This window comes from Chrysemys picta, chromosome 3 (genome assembly GCF_011386835.1).
Source record: "Chrysemys picta bellii isolate R12L10 chromosome 3, ASM1138683v2, whole genome shotgun sequence".
In the NCBI taxonomy this organism is placed as follows: Eukaryota; Metazoa; Chordata; order Testudines; family Emydidae; genus Chrysemys; species Chrysemys picta.
This window is the reverse complement of record NC_088793.1, coordinates 206,949,589-206,967,748: the sequence shown is the minus strand read 5'-3', so window position 1 is coordinate 206,967,748 and position 18,160 is coordinate 206,949,589. Positions and strand designations below refer to the sequence as shown.

At 41.4% G+C, this 18,160-nt stretch overlaps 1 protein-coding gene across 4 annotated transcripts in view; it reads left to right on the top strand.

Moving 5' to 3' along the window:
- Window positions 1-17,577, top strand: part of ZC3H6 (zinc finger CCCH-type containing 6) — a 56,955-nt gene extending 39,378 nt beyond the window's left edge. For all 4 annotated transcript variants that reach the window (XM_065589928.1, XM_065589930.1, XM_008167041.4 and 1 more), the window contains exons 7-12: window positions 1,024-1,135; window positions 5,617-5,726; window positions 6,394-6,647; window positions 8,807-9,324; window positions 11,469-11,705; window positions 15,170-17,577. In XM_065589928.1, the coding sequence (XP_065446000.1) occupies window positions 1,024-1,135; window positions 5,617-5,726; window positions 6,394-6,647; window positions 8,807-9,324; window positions 11,469-11,705; window positions 15,170-16,674 (2,736 nt within the window). In that variant the 3' untranslated portion in view covers window positions 16,675-17,577. The remainder of the gene's footprint in view (window positions 1-1,023; window positions 1,136-5,616; window positions 5,727-6,393; window positions 6,648-8,806; window positions 9,325-11,468; window positions 11,706-15,169) is intronic.
- The last annotated feature ends 583 nt before the right edge of the window (window positions 17,578-18,160 follow it).

The window sequence follows — 18,160 nt, the reverse complement described above, 5'->3', positions numbered from 1 at the left end:
AATATAAGGTAATAGCCATAAAATAGTCTTGAATATTTTCATGGCTTTGTCTGTTATGGTATTTAAATTCCATGGTTCCCAATATGATGAGTATTTAGTGCCACCTACAGTTCATAGAATCATAGAATGTCAGGGTTGGAAGGGACCTCAGGAGGTCATCTAGTCCAACCCCCTGCTCAATGCAGGACCAATCCTCAGACAGATTTTTGCCCCAGATCCCTAAATGGTCCCCTCAAGGATTGAACTCACAACCCTGGATTTAGCAGGCCAATGCTCAAACCTCTGAGCTATCCCTCCCCTTATAAAGTTGTAAAACAGTTGTAAGATAACTTACTTTATTTTTTGAAAGTACTTGCAAAAATTATTGTGTAAAACTTTCCATGGAACTAGTCATAATGTAAAGTAATACAGTTTATATGATTTTTTTGATTGTCTAGATGGGCACCCCTTATATAATAGTTTTTAATACTTTTTCATAGCATAAACCACCTCCCCTTGCATTTGTGATCACATAATTTTCTTGCAACAACTACAGCATTTGCTTAAATTGAAAGATAATATTAGTAAACTATTTAATGTTTCTTCGAGTAGTGTCCCTATGAGTGCACCACTTCAAGTGCACACGCACCTCAAAGTGGAGCACCCATAAAGGGATACATCTCGAAGTACTCCGATTATTGCACAAGGTGAGTAACCTGTCCATTTTTAGCTTCTTTTAATGCAATTTACCAGATGGAATCGAGGAAAAAAACCAGTGCCATGTGACCAGCCTACTCTCCATGGACTACCAGCATATACTCTGTGGACCCTAGTCTGAGAATGTAGTAAAATGTTCTTTATCTCCACTTCTTTTTGGAATCTCAAGAAAATTGACACACTTGTTAAATACATGTATTGTCAATAGAGAGAAAAGTTCAAAACTGGATAAACAGGATGAAAGCATCATTGTTAAAATATGAAGTTGAATAAATTCAGCATTTAGAATTAATAATCTTTGTCTCTCCTTTTCTGTCATATTTACAGGGAGACCAATGTAAATTTGATCATGATGCAGAGATAGAGAAGAAAAAGGAAATCTGCAAGTTTTACATACAGGGTTATTGTACCAAAGGAGAGAACTGCATTTATTTGCATAATATCCTTTGGGAAAAACTATATTTGAATTATAATCCTAGTTAAGGTTTTTATATTTTAGTATAATCTGATTTTTCTTTAGACACTTTATAAACACACTGACTATTTTATTGTGAAATATCATTTGCAGTGTTTGTGCAATTAGTGTATGGTGATATGTGCGTGAAAGAGAGAAGTTTTTCAAATTATAGTTAGGTATTTTCCATGGATTCTTTACAATTTTTCTTTTGAGATTTAACCCGATTATATATATAAAAAAATTAAACATTACAGTTAGTTCACAAGCTTTTATCCCATGAATTTGTTTTTATGAAAGCAACATTGACAAGTTAAAATTATAGAGTACTTAATTTTTAAAATCCTTTTTACTATTGGAAGATTAAAATTGAGAACTCTTAGAAATTAGTTTACTTTTTACCACATATTTTATTTGTCTGGCATCCCATAAAGACGTACATTAGGGAGCCTGCAACATCATAGCCACCTCTTGATTCCTTCAGTGGAAATGGTAAACACAGCAGCCAGCTCTCTCTGTGGTAAGAATGAGATATGACAACTTCAAGATCTCCATGTCCTTCCAGTCTGGAGCAGAAGGTGCAATTAAGTACCATCCTATACCTAGGGTTACCATACGTCCGGATTTTCCCGGACATGTCCGGCTTTTGGGGGTTCAAATCCCCGTCCGGGGGGAAATCCCCAAAAGCCGGGCATGTCCGGGAAAATCGGGAGGGAGGTATGGAGGGCTCGGCCGGGGCCGGGGTCGCGGGCATGGTGCCGGGCCGGGCGGGGAGCCGGGGGCGCGGGGCCGGGCGGGGAGCCGGGGGCGCGGGGCCGGGCGCGGAGCCGGGGGCGCGGGGCCGGGCCGGGGGCCGGGCGGGGAGCCGGGCGGGGAGCCGGGGGCGCGGGGCCGGTGCCGGGGGCGCGGGGCCGGGCGGGGAGCCGGGGGCGCGGGGCCGGGCGGGGAGCCGGGCGGTGCGCCGGGCCGGGCGGGGAGCCGGGCCGGGGTAGCGGGGGGGTGCGCGGGGCCGCAAGCCGGGCCGGGGTAGCTGGGGGGGGGGGGTGCGCGGGGCCGGGCGGGGAGCCGGGCGGTGCGCCGGGCCGGGGTAGCGGGGGGGTGCGCCGGGCCGCGGGGCCGCGAGCCGGGCCGGTGTAGCTGGGGGTGGGGGGTGCGCCGGGCCGCGGGGCCGCGAGCCGGGCCGGGGTAGCTGGGGGTGGGGGGTGCGCCGGGCCGCGGGGCCGGGCGGGGAGCCGGTCCGGGGTAGCGGGGGGGGTGCGCCGGGTCGCGGGGCCGGGCGGGGAGCCGGTCCGGGGTAGCGGGGGGGGGGATGCGCCGGGCCTCGGGGCCGGGCGGGGAGCCGGTCCGGGGTAGCGGGGGGGGGGTGCGCTGGGCCGCGGGCCGGTCCGGGGTAGCGGGGGGGGTGCGCTGGGCCGCGGGGCCGCAAGCCAGTCCGGGGTAGCGGGGGGGGTGCGCTGGGTCGCGGAGCCGGGAGCCGGTCCGGGGTCGCGGGGCCGGGCCGCCGGGGGGTGCGCTGGGCCGCGGAGCCGGTCCGGGGTCGCGGGGCCGGGCCGCCGGGGGGTGCGCTGGGCCGCAGGGCCGGGAGCCGGTCCGGGATAGCGGGGGTGCGCTGGGCCGCCGGGGGCCGGCAGTGCTGGGCGGGCCAGGGGTGGTCGGCCGGGGCTGCGCCTCCTCCCCCCCCCCCCCTTACCTGCTTCAGGCTTCCCGCAAATCAAATGTTCGCGGGAAGCAGGGGAGGGGGCGGAGACTTTGGGGAGGGGGCGGAGTTGGGGCGGGGCTGGGGGCGGGGCCGGGGCCCCGTGGGGTGTCCTCCATTTGGAGGCACAAAATATGGTAACCCTACCTATACCTCCTTAGCACAGGGAGCTGGTGTACATCATTATTTGATCCTGTTTCTGAATGAGGGGGCAGGAGAGGTTTGTGTGAGAGGGAGGATAAGAGCTGGATGGGGACAAGGTGGCTTTTCCCAACACACACACACACAAAACACTTTTTGGAGTTGGAGGGGGGAATGAGTTACTTGCACCTGTGTAAAGTGAGTATAAAATACTCCTCGTTGAATAGCATTGTACACCTACTTTGCTCACATATTGCACAGATGTAAATGACTGCACAAATCTGGTCTGCAGTCTTGAATTATTAAAATAGCACTTGTGTATTGTGCATGGTTATACAAAGCCACAGAGTTGGTACAACTATTTCATGAACAAAAATAAGGCATTAATTTTTATGTGCAGTTGTGTGATGGATGGTTAACACTGATTCGTATTTTGTATTCACTGGAGTTGTTTTAACTGTGCAAGCGAGTTAATTTTTCCCTGACTAGCAATCAAACTTTTCTATTGAATTTGGATGGTGAGGGTTTTGTGTATGAGAGAGAGAACTGGATGTTATGGTTGCTGACAATTATGTAATCTTACCTTGATTGCTTTAGTGTGTGTGATGTTTTTAGTGATCTAAATAATGGCATGGCTTGTTTTGAAATGCCCTTACCAATCTAAAATAAAGTTAAAGTTTTTGGGGTGGGAATTCAGAGTCAGATTAGCTTGCTTTAATGAATAAATGAATTTTACTGCTCTTTATTCCATTTAGCAACACAACTGAGAGAGAGAAAGCAGGAGTCTCTTCTTTCATTGCTTCCTCAACAGAATTGTTCACTGAATTTTAATCAGCTATGCTTGTGCAAATCCTACTGAAGGCAGCTGGTTGCATGGGTGTCACTAAGGGTATAATTTGTCCTGCAGATCCTTTTCTGCTGATAATCCATGACAAGGAAAGATCATAGTTTAACTCTTAAAACCTGGATTAAGTTTGAAAGTCTGGCAGTTTAAAAAAAAGTTTATTTGCAAACTGAATATATTTCAAATTGTATGCGCAAACCTGGAACCTGACAATAACACTTGATCGTTTTTTTAGAGCAGAACCACACTTTATAAAGCTGTGAGAGTGAGTGTGTGTGTGTGTGCGTGCGCGTGCACATACATTAAAAGCTTTGTCATCCGGCAGAATGAGAGTCTGTGCCAGTTAATCAAAAATTCCAGTTAAACATACAGTAAAAGCTTTATCTAGTATGATGGAGGAATGGGGTGTGCCGGTTAATCAAAAATTCCAATTAACTAAGAGTTATATTTACCAATGGAATACCAATTTTCAAATAATTAGAATACAGTAAAATGAATAAAATACATTAAATAGCATACAGATACTCACCAATCCAGTAGTAAGTACTGCACTGCAGAGTGGTTGGTTTCTTGAAGCACTTAGGTGTATACAGGTGAAGTTTTCTATATAGTAGGTTATCTTATGACACTACATATCACTATGGGTAGCACATGGCATACACCCAAACCACTAAAAATACAGTTAACACTGAAACTAGACTGAACATAATTTAATCTTTCTTTGATCATTCAGAAGGCACTTCAGATCTTGCAGTGCCTCAAGGTCATTATTATCAACATTAATTATCATTGTGGATGTAGACGGTGTAGGAGCTTGGGCTGGATCTGTAACGACCCTATGACACACCCTGGAAGCTGCTTTTTTGAATAAATCCCTGATATCAGCTTGCTTACTTGTCTTCTGCCTCTTTTCCATAAAAATAGAGTGCAGAATGTGCAATTGCATAATCTCCTGGGCAGTATACTAGTCCCGGTTACTAGATTGAAGATTTGTATTGGGAGATATCAGAAATGCCAGTTAATAGAGCTTTCTGGCTGATAAAGTGCCGGATAACACAGTTTTTACTGTATATAAAAAACCGCAAGAGCTGTTGTTTCAACCATTCTCCCCCTTCCCCCCCCTACTTCAGTGAAGATTCCCTTTTCTTACACATAATCTGTCCCTAAATTTCATTGACCAGTATATGGTTTTTAATACAAATAACAGGTTTTGATTATTGATTGATAATAAAATTGTACAAATTTTAATTTAAACAGATAAATACCTGGACATTTAAAGTCCGGGATAAAACTTCATATTTAATCCCTGTCATAAGTAATACATCGTTTAAAGGATTAAATTTCTCTTGCTTCAAGAAGAGACTATATCTAATAATATATAACTTCACTATATTGAGATGCTTACAGTAGGAAAAATTAGATAGTCTTAAGGAGGGAACTTCATCTTTTTCTGTAATTATTGGCTTTAGTTTGACAGATTATTAGGTTATTTCATATATTAAAGATTAATAAAGACTTGAAGTTAGACTTTAGTAGGGGATTGGAGGGGTTGTTTGTTTTTGGGGGGAGCAGGTTAAATACATATAATCAGTCTAGCACAGTGTCAAATGGGATTAAACAGTGAATTGCTTATTAGTCTGGTCATTATGCTTAAAATATGATTCTGGACATGATAATTGTTTAGGAGCAGTGGAAGTCTCACTGAAAATTACTTCATAAAGCTGTTCCAAACTATGCAAATTAAATGTTGCTACCTGTTAGAGTCCTTAATATTTTTGCTGCTACATGAATTTCCTTGCAAGTTCTATCATACAGGAGCAAAATGTTACCAAGGGGATAAGTGCAAGTTTTCTCATGCTCCATTAACTAAAGAAACAAAAGAACTGCTAGATAAGGTGAGTAATGCTTATACTGGCACAGTAAGTGAAAATTATTTCTGAGTGGCAAGGTAGTCAAATGGAATAAATATAGGATGGGATCTTTCAAGGGGTTTAAAGGAGATAGGCACCCATCTCCCAGTGATGTTTAACATCCTAGCTCCCTGCGAAAATCTCAGCCCTGAAGTTTGGCTCTATGACCACATGCTACAAAATGAATTCTCTTTTCCTTCTCTCTTTTTCCCCTTCATTTTTTTCACCTCTCTCCTCTTCCTCCATCCATTATTTTTTCTGCTCTACTCTTTCACCCTTCTTTACCACCTCTGACAACCTCCCTATTCTCTCATTTTTAAATGTATACTCATATACCATGAAATATATGTATTTTAGAACATGTTACTGCTTTCCATCATCTGAAGTTACTGATCAAAGGATATGGACCTCCTAAAAGTGTATGTTCCCATATTGCAGAAATAGTTTAATTCCTGGCTGACCTAGAAGAAATTTTGAGGGGGGATTTAGAATTCTTCTGAGTTCGATATTAAATGGCAGGCAATATATAATAGACATACTATTACAGAGCAGCTTAATTCTTTTAAAATATAAAATGAAGTGCTACAATGAAATGTTAAGTTCAGTGCAAATTTAGTACAATAAAAACTTTCACTGCATTGCTTTGTTTTAGGTTTTGAATACTGAAGAGGAGCCACAAAATGAAGATGAAAAAGAACTGGAGGAACTCAGAAAGCGTGGCATAGTTCCTCTTCCTAAGCCACCTCCAGGAGTTGGACTTCTGCCAACTCCACCTGAGCAATTTTCATTTTCTGAGTCTGATACAGAAAATTTTCAAGATCCTTCTGGTGAATTCAAGAAAATTCCATCTCTGTTTGAGATAGTTGTGAAACCTACTGTGGATTTAGCACACAAGATTGGAAAAAAGTAGGTTTTAGAATGAAAAATGGCTTTATAAACATTTGAGAAATGGACCACACTACATTTTTAGAAGAAATTGATAGTCTTGAGGATTTCCAGAATTTGCTTTCTAACTTGGAGGGGGGGGGGGGGAGAATTTCCACTATTTGCCATCATAATTATAGTATCTTTTGTGTATCTAATACCCTGTACACAGGATTACTACTCTTGGGTCTTGACCTTCCCAGAAGAAACAGGCAAGGAATTCACTCCCTTCACTCTGTTTTTCCAGTCCTCTGAATGACTATGAACCCACCTTCCTTTGCATGGTGAACAAACCTCCATCTCCCTCTAGTCTCCCTGATAGTCAGCTCTTTCTTGACTTCAGTCAGTGAAGGAACTCCCTGATGAAACTGTGTGCCGGGTCTTCGTTGTTACTATTGCAGCTCTGCCAGATGTCACTGCCTTTACCTGAGCTCTTCTTACCCAGCCACCTCCCATAAAACTTAGACCTAATTGTTAGATACAAAGTTTTATCTGGTCCCGTTGAGTTGGATTTCTTCAAAGCTCTTCGAGTTTAGGTCTTGGTTGGTCTTGGGATGTTTTAAACTGGTAATTTGGCAGGTGAGCAAACTTACACACGCAGTTCTGCCAATACACGTTGCTGTTGACGGCAAAAACTATTCTGCTGCTCCACTCTTGGGCTACTCAGGATTGCCATTTGTGATGGATTTGTGGCACACAATGTGATGTGTTTGTAATGTGGACAGACGTTTACTATAAGAATTAGTTTGCCCCTGCCAACCTCATATCTACTTGGCACCAAAAAGATTTGAACAGATATCCCCAAGAACATTTGGAATCTAAACAGCTTTATTCTAACTCCCCCACTCCTTTTAGGTGAAAAAGTGTTGTTTGCAGTGTTTTTCTGTCCATGTTGGTCCCAGGATATTAGACATGGTGGGTGAGGTAATATCTTATATCTTTTGTTGGTGAAAGAGACAAGCTTCCAAGCTACACAGAGTTCTTCTTTGGGGAAAAAAATGGAAAGGGAAACCATTACAGTATGGAAAAACTGTAATCATTCCCTGATGGTCTGAAGAACCACTCGACTAAGAAAATACAGTTCCTAGTGCTGTTCACATCCATACATCAGTGATATTCGTGCAGGTTAAAGTAAACAGACGATATCTTACAGTATTAAGTACAGTGTTTACCTCAGACCTTAGTTTCTCCTGTACAGCTGACACATCAGGTAGTCCAGTTCCTCCACCAATCACGGTCACTAGCGAGTTGTGATACTTCGTCTCAGATGATGCTAGCACAGTCAATATCCTTTGTTTACTGTCTTCTTCCTGTTCCTTGGCCTTCCTAGCTTTCTCTTTCCTTCTTCAGGTACTCAATTCAGTGTTTGTTTAGCATGTCTCCCACCCTCCATTCAGTTTACATGTCCCAATCACATGAGCTTGCTTTCTTTGATATTTTCTAACATGTTCTGCTCTGTCAGCTCCCACAATCTTGCATTTGTTATTTTGTCTTTCCCTGAAATACGTAATGTTTTCCTGAGCTATCTCTTATCAGCCTCCTCCAATCTCTTTTTGTTAGCTACTGTCATCAGCCAAGTCTCCGCTCTGTACACTAGCGTGCTTAATACAATTGCATGATATAATCTGACCTTTAGTTTGGTGTGGCGATCTCTGTTGACCAGATGTTCATCCTTCCGAAAGTGATGTTTGCTTTTCCTCATCTCATGTGGATATCTTTATCGCAGCTACCTTCGAGTGTCATGTTCCCCAGAGAGCACAACTCTTCTACCTGTTCAATTTCTTTTCCATCCACGTACATATTTGCATGTGTTGTCCAGTTTCCTACATTTATCATCTTGGTTTTCTCTGATTTACTTTCAATCCAATTTTTGCTGCTTCCTGTTCTTCCTCTGATGTAAAGCCAATCATTCCGTTCCACGTCGTACTTAGTAAAGCAGTGACTTGTTTATCATAGGGACAGGGTAAAATGTTGTGGAAGACAGATGTCATTCCAAACTTCTAGAAAGGTATGGCAAGGAGAGGAAAGTGTATTTTTTAAAATGTTGCCTTTTTAAAATATATAAATTATATTTACTGCAATCTGGTTTTGTGTAGCATGTATATGTGCTTGTTCTTTACTTGTCAGTTTTCTATCTACAGGCCACCAACCTTCTATAACAGCACATCACCACCAAGACCACAGTTTCAGGGAAATGACCCACATCCTCAGCATATGTATAATCCAGGATCAAGTCCAGGGCCTGGTCCCAGCATACCACAAGGACATAATGGACCAGTAATGCACCCAGGTTCTCCTGGGCATCACCAATGTACAGGATCCCAAGGTCCAGCAATGCCACACAGCCCTCCTTTGCAACCTGTTCCACCAGGCTTTTTAGGACCACAGGGTCAAACTGGCATACCAATTCAAGCGCAAGCTGGTCCACCTTTAACACCACCAGGCATTGGTGCACCATACAACACTCCAGGAGTTCAAGGACATATGATGAATATACCCAGAGAGAATCATTGCCCACCAGGCCCACTGTATCAGCAAATTCCTGGTGAACGACAGCAGAATATCAATTATGAATCTATTCAGAACCCAGCTGATTTCTATGACAATTACTATTCACATCAAGCTGTACATAGCTTTCAGCCAACTAATAACACAGGAGGTAAGTTTGTGTTCAAAATTGTTTTTGTTCCTTGGTGAGACATGTTTCTGAAGTATTACTGCATCTCTAGAATAATCAAGAGAAATATTAGAAAAAATAGCCTGTTTGAGATGTATCTTTAAAGAATATTGTGAAACAACCTTCTTTTAAAAAAGAAAAAAGCTATTCTAGAACTTTCAAAAAAGAGAAAAAATCTAGCAGAGAGCCATTCTATAGAGCTGACTGAAGTAAAGACACTAGGACTAGTGTCTTTATTTACAAGAATTTAGCATTTACAAGAATTCTAATGCATCAGGCTAAACAAGCCAGTCAGTTTTCTTCCCTCTGACTCCTTCAGCTCTTTGTTCTGTACTCTCCGTACGCAGTGTAGTTGTAGCTGTGTTGGTCCCAATGGTATCAGAGGGACAAGGAGGGTGAGGTGATTCCTTTTATTGGACCAACTTCTGTTGGTCAGAGAGACAAGGTTTCCAGCTACATAGAGCTTTTCCTCTGGTCAGCTGGAAAGCTTGTCTCAGCAACAGAAGTTGGTCCAGTAAAAGATATTACCTTGCATCTTGTCTCTCACCATATAAGTTATTCATACAGGAAAAATGTATAACACATTTTAGAAGTATTACATGCAGATTGTAAATCAAATGTCTAGCTCAATGATACTCAGACGGTGACTCGTGAGCCACAAGTGGCTCTTTAATTTGTCTTCTGCGGCTCTTTGCAGTACATGATATTAAAACACTGATTTAATTATTAACCAATCAAGATGCTTTTACTATGTTATTAACCAAATGTAGTTGATAAAATAATATTTGATGAATCATTTTGACTACTCACTACTAACCAATCACCCACATGTAGAATACAGATAGGGACCAGCACTCGAAGAAGAAATGGAGGTTACTTACCTGTAACAGGTTCTCCGAGATGTATTGTCCCTATCTGTATTTCACTGCCTGCCCCCCTTCCCCTCTGCTCCGAATCATGACTAGATGCACAGTAAAAAGGAGGAACTGGAGAGGTGTCAGTCCACACTGCCCCTTACTCCCTTGGTTCAGAACATGAGGAGAACAACTGTGCACGTGCAGGTCAGTAGATACTACTTGCTAGAAATCTCTGATTTCGGGTGCATGGTGTGTACCCACAAGTAGAATACAGACAGGGATCACATGTCTCGAGGAACCTCCTGTTACAAATAAGTAACCTCACTTTCTCTGCTAAGATCAAGGTAGAGTCTAACTTTTAACCTGAAACTAGATGAATCTTTGAGAACTTGTTTATCCTGAACAGCTGGTGGTTGTCCTTGTTCTCCTTCAGACCAAGAAGTCATCTTGCATAAAAACCCTCCTATTTGGAAGATATTCAGGAGCCTCATTTTCATTTTGACTAGACACAAGGATCCTAAATACCACTCTCTTAATTTTACTCATAGTCTTAATGCAAACACTGCCTCAGTTAAGATCTGCTTTTTCTGTTTAATGTATTTGAGTGACTGCCTCAGCACTTTGTGGGTCCAATATGGCTGTTTTGTGAAACTTTCAGGTATTGTCTAGTAAAATCTGGCTTCTCACCCTCAATCTTCCTCATTTATCAAGGCAGTAGAGAAGCTCTGTCCACCTCTCAAAATTTATAGAATTAAAGTTGCAGTGCTAACCTTAATTCTGATGTTTCCTAATTTTTTGAGTGCTCATCTTTGCAATTTTAAAATATTTTTAATGTAACATTTCTCTCTGTTTGTAGATGCAGGTATTCCCTTAAAAAAACAGTTCTATTCACATTAGATTTGATAAAACCCTTTCTTACTGGTGTTCTAGCCAAGGGGAGAGTATCATTTTATAGTTTATTTTAGCACACTATATGTGTGCAAATTGGTGAAAGCTTGAGAATTGTAAGATTTTTGTTACAATTTATTTTATTTTTTGCAAATAAAATAAACAGTTTTTTTCGATTGGGGAAAAAATCAGAGCTGACTTTGCAGTTTGTATGTCATGTTTCAGCCTGTTTCAATATGAAATAGTTGAAAGATTAACCTTTATGCGGTGGGATTTATAAATATTCTCAAATTTATTTCAATTAATATTGCTTTGTAAAGTCTTCTCTGGCTATTTGTTAGCACTAAATTAGCTGATTCTTTTTTAATATTGTATATGCAGATGGAACATGGCATGGAGAATTTACTGATCACCAGGCTCACCTCATTGTTCAAGATTCACATAAGAGTGGAAATGAGTCAGATCGTGTCAGTAAAACAGGCCATAAACCTGCTATTAATGTACCGGATTTTCTTCCAGCAATGCAGAAAGCCCTTTTTGTAAGACTTAGTCAAAAACAGCAAGAAGATGGAGAACCAATCAGCAGTCAGTCTCAGAGGGCAATGAGCAAGGAAGAAGGTAATGTTAACTGTTACATTCTAAACAAAAATGTTCTTTTATATTGTGTCAGTATAATATTCCCATTTTTATTTTGTGACTATTTCCATTAATTACACTATGCCTATATAAGTTCCTACTTTAATTTCAACTGAATAACTTATTCCTTGCTTCTTTTCCTAACCTGTTCTTTAGTTTTTCTGTGGGCTCTTTAATACAGTAGCACCTCAGAGTTAGGAACACCTTGAGAATGGAGATTGTTCCTAACTCTGAAATGTTCATAACTCTGAACAAATTATAGTTATTTGTGCAAAAGTTTATAAGTGAATGTTGACATAGTACAGCTTTGAAACTTTACTATGCAGAAGAAAAATGCTGCTTTTAACCCTCTTAATGTAAATGAAACAACCACCTTATCAAATCTCTTTTTAAACTCTCTCTTTATTTAGTAATTTACATTTAACAAATTTTTGTTGTTGTTGTCTCTGTTGCTGCCTGGTGGCATGCTTCTGGTTCCCAATTAGGTATGTGGTTGACCAGTCAGTTCACAACTGGTGTTCTACTGTATTAGTCTTGGTACCAGTCTTATTCGTTATTTTTATTAATAACCATGGGACAGAAGTACAACTGTGCTAATGAAGTGTGCTGCTGATACAATTTTGGGAGGCATCCTCAATACAGAAGGAGGATCAGAATATTTTACAGAAGGTCTGGATGACCTTGACAACTGGAGCAACAGAAATGGGATGAAATTCAATAATACAAAGTTCAAGGTCATGCACGTAGGGTCTAATAATAAGAATTTCAGCTACACGCTGGGGAATGGATGGCCAGTCTTAGGAGACTGAGTGTATGTGTACACTGCAATTAAAAACCCACAGCTGGCCCATGCCAGCTTACTCAGCTTGCGGGGCTCGAGCTGTGGGGCTGTTTCATTGCAGTGTCAGACTTCGGGCTCAAGCTGCAGCCCAAGCTCTGGGACCCGGTGAGGTGGGAGGGTCCCAGAGCTTGGGCTGCAGCCTGAACTCGGAAGTCTACACTGCAGTGAAACTGTCCCACAGCCTGAGCCCCGTGAGCCCGAGTCATCTGGCATGGGCCGGCCACGAGTTTTCATCTGCAGTGTAGACATACCCTGAAAGGGCTTGGCTTGTTTAGCCTAGCAAAAAGAAATCTGAGACGGGGATATGATTGCTGTCTATAAATACATTAGGGGGCATACATCAGGGAGGGAGAAGAGCTATTTAAGCTAAAGGACAGTGCTAGCGCTAGAACAACTGGGTATAAAGTGGCCATGAACAAATTGGAGCTGGAAATTAGAAGGTGGTTATGGAATAGCCTCCCAAAAGGAGTTGCAGGGGCAAACAACTTAATCAGTTTTAAGAGAGATCTGCACAAATTTATGAGTGCAGTTGTATGAAGTGGTTGCTTGTGATGTTGCGGGGCAGAGCTTAGCAGCTCTGGGGCTCACTCTTGGTTTATGTCTTGTGTTCCTAAAAGCTCATGGATCAGGGCTTCAGCCAGCCATCTGCAGTTGTCAGGAAGGGGTTCCCCCGCCCAGTATATTAAGAGTGGGGGAGGGTTGGTCTCCTTCCTCGGAAGCATCAGAGATGGCTGCAGTTGGAGATGGGACACTGGACGGTGTCGGCCAGTGCTCTGAGGTGACACCGAGCATTCAGGTGCTTGGCTGGTTGGTTCTTGCTCACTTGCTCAGGGCCTAACTGATTGCCATATGTGATGCCAGGAAGGTATTTACCCCCAGATCAGGTGGACAGCAATCTTGGGGGTTTTTTTATTTTCTGCTTTAGAGTGTTGGTGCTGGTCATTTGACAGAAATTATCTGGGTACTAATAAATTTGTTAGTCTCTAAGGTGCCACAAGTACTCCTGTTCTTTTTGTGGATACAGACTAACACGGCTGCTACTCTGAAACCTATCTGGGTATGGCTCACTTAATCACTTCCCTGCCATTGAAGTGCCGTGGGAATTGGTGCACCTCAGGCATTCCTGTTCTCTCTCTGCAGTCCAGTCTCCTCTGGGCTGTAATATTTTGATCCAGCTTCAGTTGTTGGGTTTAGAGTGTGGATACTGAGTGGTGTTGGTGGCCTATGACCTAGAGCAGACAAGACTAGATGATCCGGTGGTCCCTTCTGGCCCTAATCTTTGACTCTATTGCTTCCTTGAAGGGAGGGCAGATTACCTGTTTCGGTTAAAGAAGGATCAGTTCTGCCACTGCCCAGGAAATCATTGGCAGATGCTGACAATCTGCCCAGCTATCACCCTGTGTCCTGTCTTCCAGTTTAGTTCAAGATTATCAAAAAGGCTGTGGCAAGACAACTCTTGTAGTATCTAGTGATCTCAGACCTCCATGATAATCTGGGTGTGATCCTATCTGGGACATAGACTGCATTGGTAGATTCTCTCTTCCTGGCAATGGATGAAGATAGTGTTCGTGCTGGCATTATTAAATCCATCAGCTGTCTTCAGTGCTGTTGATCACGATGTGTTGCTGACTCACCTTCAAATCACATCAGTGGCAGACGGGCTGCTTTAGAGTGACTCAGTTCTTTCCTTGTAGAGCATCCTCAGAAGGTGGCGGTAGTAGTAAGAAACTGCTCCTCCTCTCTTAAGGTGCTTACACATGGAGTCCTCTGGATTTCATCTTATAACACCTATTATTTAATGTTTATAGGGAGCTATAAGGGTTAGTAAGGGAACATGAGCTGTGGTGTTTTCAGTATATGGATGCCACTCAGCTTTGTCTTCATTTCATCTGACTGGTCCAAAACAGTCAGTGATCTTATTCAGTGTCTGGGTGAGACTGGGGCATGGATTGAAAGTGAGTTGGTTGAAACTTATGCTAGACTTGACTGAGGTGATGTTGATGGGCTGGAAGATGATACTACAATTACAGGGCTTCCCACTAACTGCAGTAGTGGTTGTTAATTTGTTCTCAATAATCTAATATTGTTTAAATACCTTCCCTTATCTCCCTTTCTGGAACCTGATTTCTCCCTGAATCCCTTACATTTTGGGTTTCAAATATGAAAGGGAAATAGAGTAGCGGTTCAGCATTTCCACCTTATCCATTTAAGACAGCAGCAAGCCCTGTCTTTCCCCCCTCAACCAACAATAAAGGTCACTTACATCAAGATTCATGTGTTCAAAAATACATTTTTTATGAAATTTAAGTTAGAATTGTTGACAGGAATAGTTATTTTCTGACACAAAAATATTGGAAGAGGTATACGAGAGAAGAGAAAGCAGCAGTTGAGTATTTATTCTTAAGTTGTTATAACTAGATTTTTATTTTTTATTTTTGCTCACTTCCACTAGCTGATTTCTGGGATCCTAATTTATAGTTGCTATTACCTTATTTTGCTAAGTCTTAACATCAGACAAAAGCCAGTTATTAAGAAATTATACTTAGTTCAAAGTCTATTAAATCTCCAATGATCATTTGTTTGATTAATCTTTGTTTTCTTTCAGATGATAATGTAAACTGGTACTCCAGTAGTGAAGAGGAAGAGGGAAGCAGTGTTAAATCAATATTAAAAACCTTAAAGAAACAAACTGAAAATATTAGGAATCGGCAACAACATTCCACAGAACAACATATGGTGGTTGTTCCTACTGATCCAAGACTTGCTAAAGAGAAATGTACAGGAAACCAGGCTGTTGATCCGAGACTGAGATCCACTCCTAGATCAAATACTAGGAAACCTACAGAGTCGTCATCTTTTGACCCAAGGCTTGCACGGGATCCCAGAATGTTAAAGGTTAATGAAAGTGGTCTTGCAAGTTCTTCTGTTGGTGGAACAAAGTTAGATTTACATCATGCACCCACTGGAGTTAAGGTCAAGCAAAAAGGAATGGATGATGATGAAGAGGATGCAGAACGAGAATTGAGAGAGAGAGCTTTTCTAATACCTTTGGAACCTTTACCTGGTGTAACATTAAGGGATCCGAGATCTCAGCTTCGACAGTTTAGCCACATTAAAATGGATATTATCCTGACCAAACCAAACTTTGCTAAACATATTGTATGGGCTCCTGAAGATCTACTTCCAATACCCTTGCCTAAACCTGACCCGGTGTCTTCAATTAATTTACCTCTTCCTCCACTTATAGCTGACCAGAGGCTTAATAAATTACGTAATTTAAAAAGTGATCCCCATCCAAATGCAATGCCAGCGGACCCAAGACTGGCAGCAAAAGCAAAAAATAATATAACAAGCAGAAGTGGCTCTTTGGATCAATCTGCAGATTTGCATGCCAGTAGTTCAAGCAAATTAGGAGATCCTCGCTTACAAAAAAATGTTGATCCCAGACTCCACAGACTGTCTAGTACAGATACTCACCATGGAATCACAAAGGATTCTCATCCTCCAAAATTTGACCCTCGTCTAACCAGATCTGGTATTGGTTCATCCCAGCCCTCAGAAGCTGTAATATGTAAATCTGACCCGGACATTCTGCCTCCTTATGCACCCAAACTATCATCAACGGGTGTTAGATTGGGAACTCCAAGCTCAATACTTAGTGGTATTAGTTTGTATGATCCAAGAGACCACAGTTCATCTTCATTAGACCCAGCGCCAGTTAATTCAGGAGAGAATGGAGAGAACCAGAAAAAAAGTATTTTGAAAAATACTAGCAAAAATGAATCTACTCTGTCAGAAGACATGTTGCCACAGAAGTCTGTCCCAAATATGGATAAAAATACAGAAGGATCAGCAGAGGCCAATTTAGAAAAAGCAAATAGCATCAATAAATCTCAGGCTAAGCACTCCAGTACTGCACCAGCAGTGCATAATCTTCCTATCCAAGCTTTATCAGGATTGATCAGACCACAGTACAGTGATCCAAGGCAAGTTAGACAGCCTGGACAGGTAAATCAAATGCAAGATAACGATCCGAGTGGGGAATCTGATGATAAGTCACTAAAAGATGTTTTCAAGACTTTTGATCCAACTGCTTCGCCATTTTGTTAGCAATTGATTTATTAAGTCTTTTTACGGTTGTGAATATTGCAGTTTTCTGCTGTTTTGTAACTGGTTTACCTATTTGCTTTATTTATTTTTAAATTATAATTATCAACACTTTTCAGCTGCTAATCTCAGAACCACATGCAGTTTCACAGTATGCTATAGTGTTTGCACAGTATTTTCTATATAATACTTTTCCAATTTCAGGGAGACTAATAATTGACATGTAGAAAAGACCCTCTATCATGTTAGATCTGATAAAAGCACTTTCATTGTAAATAAGTCATTATGAATTCAACTCGGAAGACCTGTATATGTGTAAGCTGTCTCTTTCATAATCAACATTTAGATATAATGATTGCCACTTTTGTATGATTGTATAGATTCAAGCAATATGATGTACATTACTGTGAGAGAGACTAAGACAAGAATTGTCTTACTTATCAAGCCAAACCTACTTACTGAAATATACATAAATGAAGTAAAAGGAAAATGTTGATCCTCCTTTTCAGAGTAGTTGATGTAAGGCATTGTTTTTATTCATGCAGTCAATATTCTTAGTGTAAAAGATACCTATCACATATTGAGGAGTTAAAATGTCATATCTTTTTAAAGTATTTTATTCTATACTGTATATAGAAGAAATTGTGAAGTACATAACTAGAAGAACATTACTGTTAAAGTGGAGAATACCTAAGTTGTCTAATACAAAAAAGTTTATTTAATTTTTCATGCATACACAATTCTGAATTAGTGCGATAGCTTACATTTTGGTGTTCATGTATTTCAATGTATTTTTGTATTCAGACGCTTAATTTGTATTGCTTTTTTTGTATTGATGTAACTGCAGTACTTGTATTCATTGTGTCTTACGACATTTTTAACAAAAAATTAAAAGATACAATCAAAGTCTGGTAGTTGCCTTTAAATTGATACGCCTGCTAAAATACCAGATAGTTACACACACGGAAAACAGTAATTGAGCACCTCTGAAGCAGTGATGATGATTGAACTTGCTGTATTATACTCACTTGCCACAAGAACTTGTGTCCCAATTCTGCACTTCTTTAGTAGGCAAAACTCTCCTTAATTCCAAAGGGAGTGTTAGCTCAGTCATGGCTTCAGGGTCAGAGCTTAGTAAGAGAGAGGGTTGGGGTTCTACTGTCCACAGTTTTTAAAAGATGTTGAAAAACTAGAGAGGGTTCAGAGAAGAGCTTCCAGAATGATTTGAGGATAGCTCCTTAAAGTGAGAGACTTTTAAGGACCCGAGCCTATTTAATTTATTAGAAATTTAGCCATGGCTGTAAATATCTCCACAGGGAAAAGATATCTTTAATACCAGATAAAGGCATATCAAGAGCCAATGGCTCGAATTCGAAGATGGCAAAGTTCAAACTGGAAATAAGATGAAAAAAAATTAATGGCAAGTGTAACTAATCATCAGAACAGCTCACCTAGCGATGTGGTAGATTCTCCATCACTTGTGGTCTTT